This window comes from Pelodiscus sinensis, chromosome 1, assembly GCF_049634645.1.
Source record: "Pelodiscus sinensis isolate JC-2024 chromosome 1, ASM4963464v1, whole genome shotgun sequence".
NCBI classification, from domain to species: Eukaryota; Metazoa; Chordata; order Testudines; family Trionychidae; genus Pelodiscus; species Pelodiscus sinensis.
Window position 1 is genome coordinate 190482849 of NC_134711.1, and position 15916 is coordinate 190498764.

At 40.2% G+C, this 15916-nt stretch overlaps 1 protein-coding gene across 1 annotated transcript in view; it reads right to left on the reverse strand.

Moving 5' to 3' along the window:
• Positions 1–13811, reverse strand: part of TMPRSS3 (transmembrane serine protease 3) — a 28092-nt gene extending 14281 nt beyond the window's left edge. Inside the window, exons 1-7 of the mRNA XM_075920286.1 lie at positions 13768–13811; positions 12470–12614; positions 9309–9419; positions 8472–8588; positions 6198–6321; positions 2987–3112; positions 2391–2434 (exon numbers count right to left, since the gene is read on the reverse strand). Coding sequence (XP_075776401.1) covers positions 2391–2434; positions 2987–3112; positions 6198–6321; positions 8472–8588; positions 9309–9419; positions 12470–12614; positions 13768–13785 — 685 coding nt within the window. The 5' untranslated portion in view covers positions 13786–13811. The remainder of the gene's footprint in view (positions 1–2390; positions 2435–2986; positions 3113–6197; positions 6322–8471; positions 8589–9308; positions 9420–12469; positions 12615–13767) is intronic.
• Positions 13812–15916: the final 2105 nt, after the last annotated feature.

A 15916-nucleotide genomic window follows, 5' to 3' on the forward strand; every position in this document is an offset into this window, starting at 1 on the left:
GCTTCAAGTTTCTTAGTAAAGGGCATTGTCACACCATCTGAGAGAACAGTCCTGTCAAATCCGCAGAGAGGAGAACAAAATCATCACTCAGACTAAACTTGGCTACCACAGCCTCAGCCCAGAGCATACTGGCTACCAGTTTCTTTATTATGAAGATTGTGCTCAATGGGGAGGCCATCTTGAGCATTCACAGAACAGAACTGAAAGAAAACACAAGAAACTCTTCTTTAAACTAGATTTGCCTGGCAATTGTTTCCAGACTGATGCTTCCCCTGACTCCGATTTGCCGTATATTTAAAATTTCCAATAAGCAACTATGGCAGCATCTGAAGAAATTGGAATTGCTGGTAGCATTTGTTATCCTTCCAAAGGTTTTGTTGATAATCACTTTGAGGAGCATAGACACAAAGCAGTCACTGAAGCATTCGGCAATGGAATAATTTCCAGCTACCTCCAGTGAGACTCTCTGAACTACCTTGGCTAGGCAGCTGTTCCCTTTGAACCTGCTGATCCTCCAGGTTCCTATGTGTGATTGCCAATTGGGAAGAAGCCATTGGCTGCTTTCCTAAGACTATTGCTGGGATTCTATGAAAAAGTGTCAACTGGCTCTCAAGTCTGAGCAAATTTCTCTCTCACCCATTCTCATGAGGGGTGGGTCAGGGTGGGCCCTCATCTGGGAACGAGCCACCTCACAGAGTGAGCACTTGAGTCCAGGAAGGATATCCAATTGAACACACTCTTTTTCCACAAACTCAAATCTATCCATTTCCCCAAAGTAAATTAAAATATATCAACATTATTAACAAGACCATATCAGAAAGTTATCAGACAATGAAGGTACAATAGTTCATCTTGTATGCTTTGGAAAGCCATTGTTATCCAATGCATATATGTTGTGTTCACCAAATTATTTATGATGATTATCAGCTGAACCTGAGTTCGCTGTGTGATGCCGTGGCCAAAAGAGAGAATGTGATCATGGGATGCATAACAGGGGTATCTGGAATATGAGTAGAGAAGTTATTTTATGTCTATATGTGGCACTGGCGTGACCACTACTAAAATACAGAGTCTAGTTCTGGTGTCTTCAGTTCAAAAAAGTTGATAAGTTGGAGAGGGTTCAGAAAAGAGCCATGAGTATGTTTAAAGGGTGGAAAGCATGCCTTATGGTGATAGATCCAAAGAGCTAAGTTTAACAATGAGAAAGTTAAGGGGTTTGATTACATGATTACAGTCTATAAGGATCTATATGAGGAGCACATCTTTAATAATGGGATCTTCAACCTAGCAGAGAAAGGATTGACGCAGTCCACTGGCTGGAAGATGAAGCTAGACAAATTCATTCTGGAAAGACAGTGCAAAATGTTTACAGTGAAAGTAACTTTACAAAGTGTTGTGGTGTCTTCTACATCATTGATAATGTTTAAATCAAAATTGGATGTGTTTTGAAAAGATGTACAGTAGGAACTATTTGGGGAAAGTTTTTTAGCCTGCTTTATCAGAAATTTGTGGTTGCTTCTGGCCTTCCAATATGGTATCCAAAACAGAGATAAGGAAAGTTATGTGGTACCAAAAAACTGTGCATATCAGTTTTCTGGCAATATGCAGATTCATATCATGATCTTGATCTGTGTAATACACATCCTATAAAATCATATTTCAGCTTCACATTGATAGCTCTCTTCCTTTAACTGAAAATATCTTTTAGTTATTTGTCATCTCTTCAACAAAGGGGACTTTGGGGCTTGGCATGCTCTCAATGAAACACTCTGTCAACTATGCTAGTTAAGGAAGCCTCCATCTGCAAGATGATCACACTAAAGTCAGTGCAGTCTTCTTGATATAATAAAAAGTGGTAATGTTGCCCTTCTGGTTAAATCCAAACCTTTTAAGAAAATAGATATGAGCAGAACCCACACACAGGCTTAGACCAAAGATCTGGTTGGTTTCTGTTTCCCATGGAAATGGAGACAATCCCCCTCTAAAGGCTCTCTGACATGAAAGATCCTAGAATGTAAATTCATAGGTAAGACAACATTTTCCCTTTTCCCTCTCCAGTGACAATTACCTGGACTTATAATATTCATTCATTAACAGAACTCATTCAGTGTCCTTCAATAGTTGCTTCCTCACTTGTACATAAATCCTCCCAATATATGCTTCCATTCCCCATCTCTTGCCTCCTCACCCCACAACTTCTTCTCTGGCTTTCCTTGAAACTTTACTTACCGAAGGCAGTTCTCCCTGAACCTCACAAAAACATTACCCACAGTTTACAACATGGCAATATACTCCTGGCTTTTCTTAGAGTCCTCTTATATGAGCCAACTGCAAAGGATGTAACTGAAGATAGTTTTCAAACTGTTACTTTTAATTTCACAAGCACTTACCCAAACATTTTAGGGTGATTATGTTGCCTGAAGTGCACTCTTCTCTAAGATAGAAAACAGTAATGTTAGTCCCTAAATATGCTCTTTGCTTTCTTAAGTTTCTGGGACAGATATCTGGTTTTGTTTTTAGGGTCTAATTAAAAGACTAAACACTGAATGTTGTGTGTGTCTATATCTATAATGCATAAATATCCCATGTGTCTAGGTATGTGCGTTTGTATGATTATATATATAATACATCTCAGAATATATCTACAGATGCACAAAGGGCCTGATCCAACATCCACTGAAGTCAATGGAAGCCTATAGTTTGATTTTAATGGGTTTGGATCAAGTCCCTAAAACACATGAACTCTCATTCTTTGGAGAGCAAATAATGAAGCTGTGAATGAACCTGGGTCTCTACTATATAACAGCATATGACATTTATGAAGGTCTACATGCCTGAGAAAAGATGCAACTTCTTGAGAAAATAAGCCAACAAACTTAATTTATGAACAATTCTTACTCCATTATCTAGACCATTTAGATCACCATATATATTCTGATTTGCTTAGTAACTTTCCTCCATTTCCCTAAAACAATCTGAAACATACCTTAAGTGTGATGCATTGTGTAAGGATGTCACTTGATCTGCTGATAACCAATGACTGGCAGAAACAAAATGTCTTTGGAACTCTTCTTCAATTGCAGCTGCAGGCAGATAACCTGAACTCACATAACTGCAAATAAATCATAAATTTAGCTTGCTGATTTGGAATTTCCAATAATACTTTTAAATAATTTAGTGTGACTATTACTAAAAGATTCAAAGTAGTAAATATATCAGTCTAATGCTAACAGCATATAAAGCAATACAGTCATTGTTCAGAAAGGAAGCTATTTATCTTGTGGTGCCTGCATCAAACTGCCATTAATAGGTATAAAAGTTTCAGAAGGGTAGCCGAGATAGTCTTTAAAGTGCTACCAAACTATTAGTTGTTTTTTATTAATATGTATGGAAATCACACATACCGAGAACAGAGCAGACTCCCTAATGTGACAGAGAAAATAGGTTATAATTCTAATTTTGTACTAAACTTTTTACCTTTAATTGCTCAGTAATTTTTGCAATGCTAACATACTTTCTTCCTTTCCCTCTAGAATAAAACTTAGGGGCTACGTCTACACTGGCATGATTTTCCGAAAATGCTTTTAACGGAAAAGTTTTCCATTAAAAGCATTTTCGGAAAAGCCCATCTAGATTGGCAGGATGCTTTTCCGCAAAAGCACTTTCGCGATCGGGGCTTTTTTGCGGAAAACACTACTGTGTTGTCTACACTGGCCCTTTTGTGCAAAAGTCTTTTGGAAAAAGACTTCTGCCCGAATGGGAGCAGCATAGTATTTCCGCAAGAACACTGACGATCTTACATGAGATCGTCGGTGTTCTTGCGGAAATTCAAGCAGCCAGTGTAGCCAGGGTGTGTCTAGACTACAGGGTTTTGTTGACAAAAGTGACTTTTGTTGACAAAACTATACTTGCGTCTACACTATAGCCGAGTTCTGTCGACATAATGTCGACAGAACTCGGCAGTTTTGTCGATGGTGGTAAACCTCATTCTATGAGGAATAATGCCTTTTGTCAACAGAGTTCTGTTGACAGAAGGAGTTATTGCATCTACACTGTCCTTTGCATCTACACTCTCATGTTAACAAAGCGGCTTGCTTTTAGTCTGTAGCCTGTAGTGTAGACATACCCCCAGTTTTTATTGAAGAGGAGGTACAGAAATAGTAACTATTTTTAATTCAACACATTTTGCTTTTTTTTAGTTTAAAAAATTTCCAAGAGTGATTTTTTTCATGTCTTCAAATAATTTTTGGTCTGTTTGTGACTAACTAATTCTGAATAGTTGTTAGTAAAATTCAAGTTGTATTGGTTATACTTAATTGGACACTGAGTCACTTTGGCTATGTCTACACGGCAGCGTTATTTCAGAATAACTGACATTATTCTGAAATAACATAGTCCGCACCCACACAACAAGCAGTTATTTCAACATAATGTCAAAATAATGCCAAGCTGGAGGACTTTTTACTCTGACTCCTATAAACTTCATTTTATGAGGAATAAGGAAAGTCGGAGGAAGAGTGCTCTTTCTCGGACTTCCTGCTATGTAGACAGAGTCAAAAGCTGAAAAAAGCTATTTTGACTTAAACAATGGAATTGACATAGCGCAAGTTGCATAGCTTATTTTGGCTTTAGCCCTGCTGTGTAGACATGCCCTTCATGTTTATGTATTGAACAGATATATGTATGTTTTAGAATCAGTTTTCTGGTGCACATACTCAGGGTGTGTCTAGACTACAGGGTTTTGTCGACAAAAGTGGACTTTTGTCGACAAAACTAAACCTGCGTCTACACTACCACTGAGTTCTGTCGACATAACGTCGACAGAACTCAGCAATTTTGTTGACCCTGGTAAACCTCATTTTACAAGGCATAACGCCTTCTGTCGACAGAGTTCTGTCGACAGAAAGCGTTATTGCATCTAAACTGTCCTTTGCGTCTACACTGCGATGTCGACAAAGCAGCTTGCTTTGTCGACAGAACTGAATGTAGTGTAGACGCTCTTTGTCGACAGAAGCTTTGTCGACAGTATCTGTCGACAAAACTTCTGTCAACAAAATCCTGTAGTCTAGACGTACCCTCACTTATTTTCAAATGTTACCAGTCATAAATGTTCTCCAATAGTAACTTAATTTTTTCAGTTTCAATCAAGGAAACACATTAGCCAGGATATTCCCAAAAAACAAACACAGAAAGGATGGGAACCCTCTCAATGGGAGTTACTTCAAACATTTCAATCAGAAAATCTTTTGCTGTATTTTTCCCAATTCTCAGTTGAAGTTTGTTGACTGTGAACTGACTGAACAGACGTGGACAATATCTATTGCATTGCAGTGGTGTGGAAATACCAATTTGTGGTGAAATGTGAATCTGGAAGTGAATATTCCAGGAGCATGGCACAGCAGACCCTTATTTCCGTAGGGTCACATCCTGCTGTCTGCTGTGAGGTATACTGGGAAGAAGCATAGAAGAATTAGCACCTAAAAGGAACTTGTTACATCTGCCAGCCAGGGACCTTATTCATAAGTACAGAGGAAAAGTCATCATGGGTCAGACCAAAGGTCCATCTAGCCCAGTATCCTGTCTTCCAACTGTGGCCAATGCCAGGTGCTTCAGCAGTAATTAACAGAACAGGGCAATTATCAAGTCATCCATCCTCTGTTGTCTAGTCCTAGCTTCTGGGAAGACCAATTTGCTCCCAAGGTTGCCTATTTTGAGTCATCTTCTCTTACATCAACAGGAAGTGTCGCTCTCTCAGCACTCCACCATCTCCTTCCTAGCCTCAGCAGTGTAACTCCTGTCAATGAGAGGGGGATTTTCCTATACACGCTCTTTGTCACTCACTCTGTAGTATATTTTGAAAATAAAGCCACCTGAATTCACCCCTTTGACGTTGAATAGTCAAGTCATATTTTTTCCCAATGCCAAAAATCATTTGTTTTAGTAATGTTTACATTAATACTAACACTGTATACAAATCAGAGTACATACATTATACAAGGAAACTTAAAGCATTAAGTTCACAGTATAGGGTATGCCATTATAATCTCAGAACTGAATTGTCACCTGCAAGAATAAAGCTGGCCTGTACAGCAGATAGAGCTGTCGTGGGGAGTGAGACCAAGTCAGATAAGCCTTCCTGCAGGAACTTCCCACCAGAGAAAGTCATTTAAAATGTCATTTAGAGATTCTCACAGTACCTTGAGAAACCTAAGCGTTTACATGTAGCATTTCCCTTCTCCTCCTTCCAGTCATCTGAGCAGACGGTCCTCCAGGAACCAAAAGTAAACACCTGAAGCACTGCTTTCTTTCCACTCAGCCTGACTGAAGAATTCAGAATAACAAGAAAAGCACTAATAAGATCTTAATAAAAACCACTGAGGACTCTATCAAGTAAAAGACATAGTAAGCAAATCACCATTCTTGGTGAATTCTGTCTGAACTACTTGTCTCTTTTGAACACTTGTTTCTTTGGGTACATCTACACTGTGGCACTATTTCGGGATACTTCTGGTACCCCAAAATAGCGTTTTCCTCATCTTGATAGCACGCCTTGTTATTTCTAAATATAATCAAAATAATGGGCGCACTATTCCTACATCCCGGTAAATCTCATTCCACGAGGATTAAGGGATTTGTTGGAATAGTGCTCTATTTAGAATTTTGGTGCTGTGAAGACTACACAGTGCCAAATTTCAAAATAGACAATCTCAAAATAAGCTCAAAATAAGATATGCAATTTGCATAGCTCAAATTGCATACCTTATTTTGAGCTAGCACCACAGTATAGATGCACCCTTTGAGATAAATCCCCTGTATCTTTTCGCACATAGAAAACTGATTTTTCCTTTACCTTCCTCACTATTTGACAATATGCAAAGGGACACCCAATAAATGCAGCTTCACTGATGCCACCTGATGTACCTGGCAAGTCCCTACATAAAATGTACATAGATTCAGAAAGCTTTTGCCAGAATTCTAGTAGTAATAGAATAGGGCTGACTTTTGGGCAAGCGCCTGCTGTTCAGAATCAATAGGACGTCTGGCTGGTGGGTATTGCCCACATGCATAGAGTCTAACTGTGATCACCATATTTGAGATCAGGGAGGAATTTTTCCTCAGCTCAGATTGGCAGAGACTCTGGTGGGTGGGAGAGAAGTGAGGGAATTCACCTTCCCGTGCCGCCGGGGTTACAAGTTCTATGTCTGTTTAAATTAGTGTAAATAGTGACTAGAATTTGGAGTCTATTCCAGGAGTAGGTGGGTGAGGTTTTGTGGTCTTCAATGTGCAGGAGATCAGACTAGATGATCATAGTGGCCCTCTCTGTCCCGGAAGTCTATGAGTCTAGGGCTATGTCTACACTGCAAGGTTTTGCACAAAAATGGCTGGTTTTGTGCAAAAACCTGTGGAGCGTCCACATCTCAAATGTGCTTTTGGTCAAGTAAATCAGCAGTAAAACTGCAGAACAGAGGGCTTTTGCCGATGTAGGCAAACCTCCTTTTATGAGGCACAACTCCCTTTTGTGCTACATCTATTGCACAAAATGGCAAGTGTGGACACTCCAGAGGGGTTTCTTGCACAGGAAACCCCTATGGGAAAAAGCATAGGTGCTCTGATGGCCATTCATTGTGCAGTATGGACGCTCTCTTGTGCAAAAGCACATCATTTTTGTGATGCGCTTTGAGGTGTGGACGTATTTTGCGCAATTAGTTTTTGCGCAATAACTCTTCCGCAAAAGACTTCTTGTGCTAAAACCTTGCAGTGTAGATGTAGCCTAATAGATCAGAGACAATGCTGTAGAACACAATGCTTCCTCTGATTCCGATATCCAGTTCTGTCCCTTGGTCTGCAGAGCTCCAGCTGTGGAGAATTCCCATGGGGGATGGCACAGCAGAGGCAACATACCCCTGCACTTTCAGATGGAAAGAAGAGATCCATCCCAGGATCAGTATGTGACTATCTGACTCCAAAATGTTGAGATTAGATTTTCATTCTTCTCATTGGGCAGGCTGGAAAATGGGAAGGGCAAAACTTTTCTAAAATTCTGTATACGGTTTAGGATTCCAACTCATTAACAAAATAAATAGGATGTAAATGATTCCAAATTACAAATCCACTTCTTTAAAATTTATTCCATCATTCCCTACCTACCTACTACTATAATTAGGGTCCTAATATTCCCCTAATATTGTTGAAAAGAACACAATCAGCTATTATAAAACTGCACAGGAAAGACTCATTTAAAATGATTGTGTGGCACCAGAAATTGCTATAGGGAAATGTTGGAAACTTGTACACATGTGTCACATGGGTGGCAACAAGGTAAATCACCAAGTGCTCCTGCCTTGTAGTGTGCACTCAGCTTTCATTTCTATCTCTTCCCAGAAGTTTGATAACACACATTTTGCTATAATGTGCCAAGTGCTTTTCTGCCAAGGACTGTTAGAAGTGACCCATAATAGAGTAAAAATTACCACAACTGTACTCGTCCTCTCCTCCTTTACAGTTAAAGACACCATCACACCTCGCTGCTTTCTGGATACACTTTAAGGACGATCTGCATCGAAACTTCCCAATGCAGTTGTACTGGACTGCCAGGAATTAAAAAGAACACACTAACATGAACACAACAGGATACTAATTTGTGTGCTTGAAGTATTTTTTCTTACTTTGATTATATAGCCTCACTTTTGTGCTGTTAATGAAAAGACAATCCTTGTATTCCAGGAATGTTGAAATACAATCTGGAGGTGGCTACACAATGCTGTTAAATGTATCCATTAGTAATGGCAACTACAGTGAAACAGCACTGTTGTTGATTATGGCTCCTTTCCACCCTCTCTAATCCCCAGTTTATATTTCATTGATGATAGTCTTTTATAAGTGTATATGAAAAAAAAACACCGGGCAAAAAATGGCATACATTGTCTGAAGCCACATCCAGTCTCTATTCCTCAAGCTCACAAGGCTGCTTACGTGTTTTTTTGAATGGGGATTGTTGTGTCGAATCATTGACATCTGTGTTTCAGTCAGTTATGTCTTCAAATACAGTATTTGCCTTAAAGGTTTCTTACTCAGTCAAGTTTTCCACTGTTGTGAGTGTTGGAAGACTTGGCCAATGGCCTTTCTTGTGTGCCAGATCATTTTTGTTCATACCAGTAAATACAATTTATAGTCATCAAACCAAAAGAATATTTTACTTCAGTAAACAACTTTGATGGCAGTTTAATTCCATTCTCAGTAAGGGGCTCATGAAAAATTAAGTGTTTGAATGTTAATTGAGAACCTAATAAATAACTAATTGTACTCACCACCCAGACCAATAGCAACTGCTAGGATTACTACAAGTAACAAAACCAGGATAAATGGAAGAAACCTTAGTGAGACTAAAACATGGCACTTCAAAGGTGGCTGGATAGCACCTAGAAACCAAACAAAATAAGTTAGAAACAGCAGTCTCTGTTAAATAAAAACATAAGCTTAGATTTTCAGTGAAAACATTTTAAATTTTTAAAATAGACTCAAGTAGTAATTGCTCCATTTGTTTTATGGTATGGCCCAAACCTCTGAGGTGCTGACTAATTTCTGCAAGGAATTGAGAGCAGTCAAAACCTTGCAAAAGTTGTTCTGCACTTAGGGACTTGGTCCATAGCCTATTGAAACAAAGGAAAGACTCCTTTTGCCTTTGATGGCTTAGAATCAGGTCCCTAGTGAGTGGCTGGTTAGGTTAAGCCCCAGTGAATGCAAAGCTTGATTTCTAAACATAAAAACAAAAGAAGTATATGTCTCTCTCTAAAATGTTGAACGACTCTGAGAAAAGAACATTCAGAATTATTTTATTCATATAATAAAACCTGAAAAAAGTGCAGGATCTACAAAGAATTTTAGAATAGATTATAAAACTCTGAAATCTACTATATATTTGAGAGAGTTTGTGTGTCTGTATGTCCATCTATCTGTGTGTCCATTTGTTCAAGAACTCCTAAACAATCAGAGGTAGGGCCACCAAAATTTGGTATACAGCTTCCTCTTATCATAACTTAAAGCCAGGTCAGGGTTTGATTGTACCAGGACAATGGGATGTGCCTAGAATGTGATTGTTTCTCATACAATGGAATGGAGGGGGCTGCTAGCAGAGACAGTTATACTGCATAATGACCACAAGGGGGGAGCAAGAGGCCAGAGATGTGGACAACAATAACCAGTTATTTACTATTTGAGTTTGTCTATGGGTCTGTCTGTCCCCCACTTGTGGGACATGCACCTCTCCCTTGGCTGAGCCTGCTACAGCTGCAGCAGCGATGGAGGGGTGCTTCTCACCTGACCCTAAGCTGCTGTGGTGAGAAGGGCTAGGGTTGTCCCCTCTTTCTGGGCAGCTTGCATACTGAACCCTCAGCCCCAAACCCACCACAGAGCACCCAGAGCAATGATTCAATGAAGAAAAACCAAAAAAATTCAGCTAAGAACCTGAGCAATGCCCAGTAAATCCTCTAATGAACAAATATCAAATAATCAAAGAATAATCAAAGAATGAATGGCTGAGTGTCATTTTTATGAAAACTACTGCCAACAAATGTCTTTAGAATCTCTCCTCTATCAACTCAGTATTTCTGGTGCTCGCTGTTATTGTCATCTCTGGCTAGATGCTACATTGTGTGCTGTATTCAGGACAACTGAACTCCAGTGAAAAGGAAGGATCGGTTATGGCTCCACTTGTCACAGTGAAGAAGTAAATCTAGCAGCAGCATACTGCAGCCCATAACACTTGAAGAATAAAGATGTAGAGTGAAATACTAGAAGTGAATATGAGATGCTAAAGATTGAAACAGTGGCAGGGCAGAACCAAGAGAAGGACAAAATTGGCCTGTGTTTTGTAAGAGATTATAGGGTACGTCTAGACTACATGCCTCTGGCGACAGAGGCATGTAGATTAGGCTACCCGACAGAGTAAAATGAAGCGGTGATTTAAATAATCGCCGCTTCATTTAAATTTACATGGCTGCCGTGGTGAGCCGACAAACAGCTGATCAGCTGTTTGTCGGCTCAGCGTGATAGTCTGGACGCTCCCCTGCCGACATCAAAGGGAGTTGTCGACAACCCAGGTATGCCTCATCCCAGGAGGCATACCTGGGTTGTCGACAACTCCCTTTGATGTCGGCAGGACAGGTCCATGTATATAAGAGGTGGCAGAAGAAAGCACAAGTCCAAGGCAAGAAGAAAGCTCTAGAATTTTGCTTTGGCAGCAAGGCTAATTGGAACGATAATATTGGAAATATGGTTATAGAAAACTGAAGGCCAAAATTAGAGGTGATTGTTGGGCCTAATTGAGCTGGGCAAAGTCACGCAGAAAATCAATGGAAGAGGCAGTCCTCTGAAATAGATTAAAGAACAGGAACCCACATTAGTGGATCAAAAAGAAAGACAATGGGTTGCACAGAAAATAATGAATGGTTTCTGTAAAAAAATTATTCTGGTTCGATATATCAACGCCAAATTAAGAGAAAATTGAGTGTGAAACTCATCCATTTGCATATCTAGGAGGTCTTCAGTTTTGATTCATCCACTCTATCCCTGAACTTACCTTTGAATTTTGGATTTGCAAAAACTTGAAGCTCAGACAAAACTTCTGAGTTTCACCCAGTTTCATGTAAAATTGCAAACAGTGGAAATTGAGTGGGTCTCTTAGGGTGCGTCTACACTGCACTGTTATTTCGAAATAACTAGCGTTAATTTGAAATCATAATGCGAGCATCTACACAGCCATTCTGTTATTTTGAAATAATTTCGTAATGACAGATGGCTTATTCCAAAATCTGTAAACCTCATTCTACAGGGAATAACACCTATTCCACAACAGCTTATTTTGACATAAGCGTGCAGTGTAGATGTACCCTGAGACAAACAAAATGTGAAATCAGCTAAATTTTGTCTGGCTTCAGGTGTCATGATTAATATTTTGCAGAGCTATAGTAGTTAAACAGTCTGTATAAATTAATATCACGTTATCTGACCTTGGGTCTGATTCTGTTCTCATTGAAACTACCGTGTGTTTTGTCCCTTGTTTCAATGGGAACAAGGTCAGGCTACAGAATATAACCAACCTGCCTATTGTGCTATCCCTGATCGATATTGCCTGTTTCTAATGATATGGATTTCCAGATTTGGAAGGTTTCAGGTCAAACATTCAAAATTGTGTCATATCTTAAGTAAGAAACAAATCATCTACTACCTGGTTGAAGCTGTATCAATAATGAAACTTTGCAAAAATATCATGGAAACATATCCGCCCAGGCAAAAAAAGTCCTTACCCATTCGTACCCTGATGAAGCTAGTGAAAAAATAAGTGCTTCTTTTCTCAGTAATGAAAAAAATTACCCACAGTGTTTGTGTAAGAATAGTTTTGCAAGGGAAATGTACACATTACAAAGAAACAAAAAAACCAAACCAAAACAAAAAAAGGCAAAATCCCTACCGTGTTCACTTGCACTGGGATCTACTTTTGCTTGTTGTATGCTGAGAAATCTTTTGTAGAAAAAATTAACTTCAGGTACTGGCAATTTGTCTTCTGTAACAGAGGTGATTTCAAGATTTGCAGTATTGGGATTTGTCTCCAGTACCTGGCTCCACAAAGAACAGAAGTCAGTTTTAAAACCAACTATTCTTTTGGACCATACCACTCCAATGCCTTTCTACTGGTGATGATTTTATTCTATTTTGTTTTTTGTTGAGGGGCTCTGCTTTTAGCACATTTTTGGAATGAACAGCTGATACAAAGCAAATCCATGGACAGCTTTCAGGCTTTTTCTCTGTTTGCTTAAAAATGGCTTCATCCTGAAAAATGCTGAGCAGCTTCAGTGCATTACTGAGAAGCTCATGCAATTCCCATTGACTTCAGTGAGAGTCAGGGCACTCAGCAAATTGCACAAATTGATCCCTAATTAGCAAACATTAACCAGGAATTTACTGAAACTAAAATGTTGCTCAGGTCTGCCTATAACCACAGTTATTTAGAGTAATTCATTCACCACATCAAGAAATTCTGACAAGTTCCTTCTTTAAACGTCAAAGCATTTTCTTTTCTACAGGATGCTTTTTAATTGCTACTGTTAAGTAAAAGGAAGTACAAGTTATGAACTGTGCAAAGCCTGTTCTGATCTGACTTCCCAGTTAGCTTATGCTGAAGAATTTTTGCATCTTGTATGCCTATCACAAACTGAAAATAAAATGCTAAAATATAGTTCTGGGTAAATAAGCCTTACATTTTAAAATGTAGGGACATGAAGGGATAGGATAGAGAAAACTTTGGCATCTGCTCTAACAATCAAATGATACAGTGGGTCTGATTCTGCACTCACACTGATGTAATCAGGAGTAATTGTATTAAAGTCTGAGGAGCTAGTATGCTATTAATCTAAAATATCAGGCCCAGGAAATGTTTACCTTAGACAAAGCATAGTTCTTGTTTGACAGCATTTTTAAGAAACAGAATATCTTTTCACCATCCAGCAAGCATTACTTACCCAAATAAAACCTTTCTCTCATTCTATCAGATATAGCATACATTCCTGGTGAGTAAACATTTCAAGAGATATTATATAACTGCTGTTTTAGTGCAGAAATAAGGAAAAAGCATCTTACTGCAAATGGTTTCTGAACATAAAGAATACCTTCATTGTTCCATGTTCTGGAAATAAACAGTATTAAGAAGCATGACATACAGTTACAGAATAATAGAGATTGTTATTTCCTCTGTCCTAGGTTGTTACTCACCTCTTCTTGAGAAGCCATGGTTAAAAACAAAAATATGTTCTCTTTTCATTATAGTAATAAGCCAGATGGAAATCTAGCTGTTGTTCAACCAGTCCACTCAGGAAATATTTTCATCAAACCACCCAGAACTGCCAGCTCAACCACTGTAGCAAACGACATTATTACTGTAGTCTGTGTAATTCAACCTGATCGTTGATATCAGGTAGCCTACATGACTATGCATAGCAGGAAGGCAAAGAATCAGCAACCTTTTTAATCAGTGTAATCAGGTAAGGTAATATTGTGGTTCTTTTCGTGAACCTGTCTGAGAGGGAAACTCTCCAAACATGGAGTCATAGGTGTGCTTACCTGTTCCATTTTTCCTAAATAAAGTGGCTGGAGAAAAGCATGCGCCAGAATTCTGGGCTCTGGCGAATGAGCCCCTCAAAGCTAGTTAGTCTGGCAAACCAGGCCCTTCACCTAGTTGCATAGCTCTGTGTGAATTTTGTGTGGTTTTTGCCAAATGCATCCGCCAGGCACAATGTTGAGTTTGGGTTCAGTTAGAGGCAGAAGTGAAATCAGAATTGGCTTATCTATGCCTGGAAATGACTGATATTTCCATTTCCCCCATTTTTTTCCTGGGGTACTGAGAGAAATTGTTCATTTGCTCCGCAGCTGCCCTGAGCTCAGCCTTGGAAAACCTAGGTTTGATTCCCCACTATGCCTGAGGGAAGGCTGTTAGGGAGCAAGTCACAATTCCCTGATTCTCAGCCCCGAGGACCTGACTTAAGTTCAAGTTTCCACTCCAGGGTGAGATGTGGAGGCATCTTTAAGGGTGTGTCTAGACTACATGCCTCCATCGACGGAGGCATGTAGATTAGACAGATCGGCAGAGGGAAATGAAGCCGCGATTTAAATAATCGCGGCTTCATTTAAATTTAAATGGCCGCCCCGCTCTGCCGATCAGCTGTTTGTCGGCAGATCGGGGCAGTCTGGATGCGCGGTCAACAAAGAAGCCTCATGAAAGAAGGCTTTTTTGTCGACCGCGGCGCATCCAGACTGCCCCGATCTGCCGACAAACAGCTGATCGGCAGAGCGGGGCGGCCATTTAAATTTAAATGAAGCCGCAATTATTTAAATAGCCAGGAGCAGATCTGGCTCCTGAGAGGAGGGAGGACATAGAACTCCATGTGCTGTCCCTACCCTGACCAATTCCTGGCCAATGGGAACTGGTTGGGGGTGCCTGTACCTATGGACAAAGAGCAGTGTGCAGAGCTGCTTTTATGCCTCTGCCTAGGAGCCAGACCAGCTTCTGGCCACTTCTGGGGCACAGCATGGTCCACAGTGCCCGAAGAGGCAGGAAGCTTGCACTAGCAGCCCCACTGTGCTGCTGACCACGAGCCACTGGAAGTAAGCCCATGTCCAACCATGAGCATCAACCCCTTGCCCCCACCCTGAGCCCCACCCCAACCTGGAGCCCCCTCCTATAACCCAGGCTCCTCATTCCTGGCCCCTTCCCAGAGCCCGCACTCTAGTCAAAAGAGATAATTATGTTGGGTCCCAAGCATCAGCAATTTTCTTCAACTGGGTCACAAGAAAAAAAGTTTGAAAACCACTGATCTATGTGCTTCAAACCTGGCTTGGGGGGGGGGGGGGTACCTTAAAGGAGAAATTATATTTCCTCCTCCATGCTCATTTCATTCTTGGCTTCTATGATGGGGAAGCCGAGAAGGGACCTAGCTGTGGTGCTAGCTTTGTGAGGCAGAAATCTGTCTGCTAAGAACCTGGCTCAGACCACCAATTGATTTCACGTACACCACAGAACAACCTATGCCTGACACCAGTTCACACTCACTGACTCGTTACTGCTTTGGGGTGCATTTAAAATGGTGATCTGAAAGGAAGAGATTCAGTGCCCTGATAGTAGCAATGTGCACTGACTGTGCACTCTGTTGTGCTGTGGACATGTACTGGGTTAGTCCGATTTTACTACAACCTATGGCAGGCATAGGAAGACTGCATATTTTTCTTGCTTTTCAACCACCCTAAAATAAAAATGCAAAGACTAACATGCTGTGCAAACAGGATATCAGCGTTTCTCAAAAAGATCACAAGGGGTTTGAGGTTTTTTATCTTAGCTGCCTCTCTCTCTCTCTCTGTCTCTCTCTCT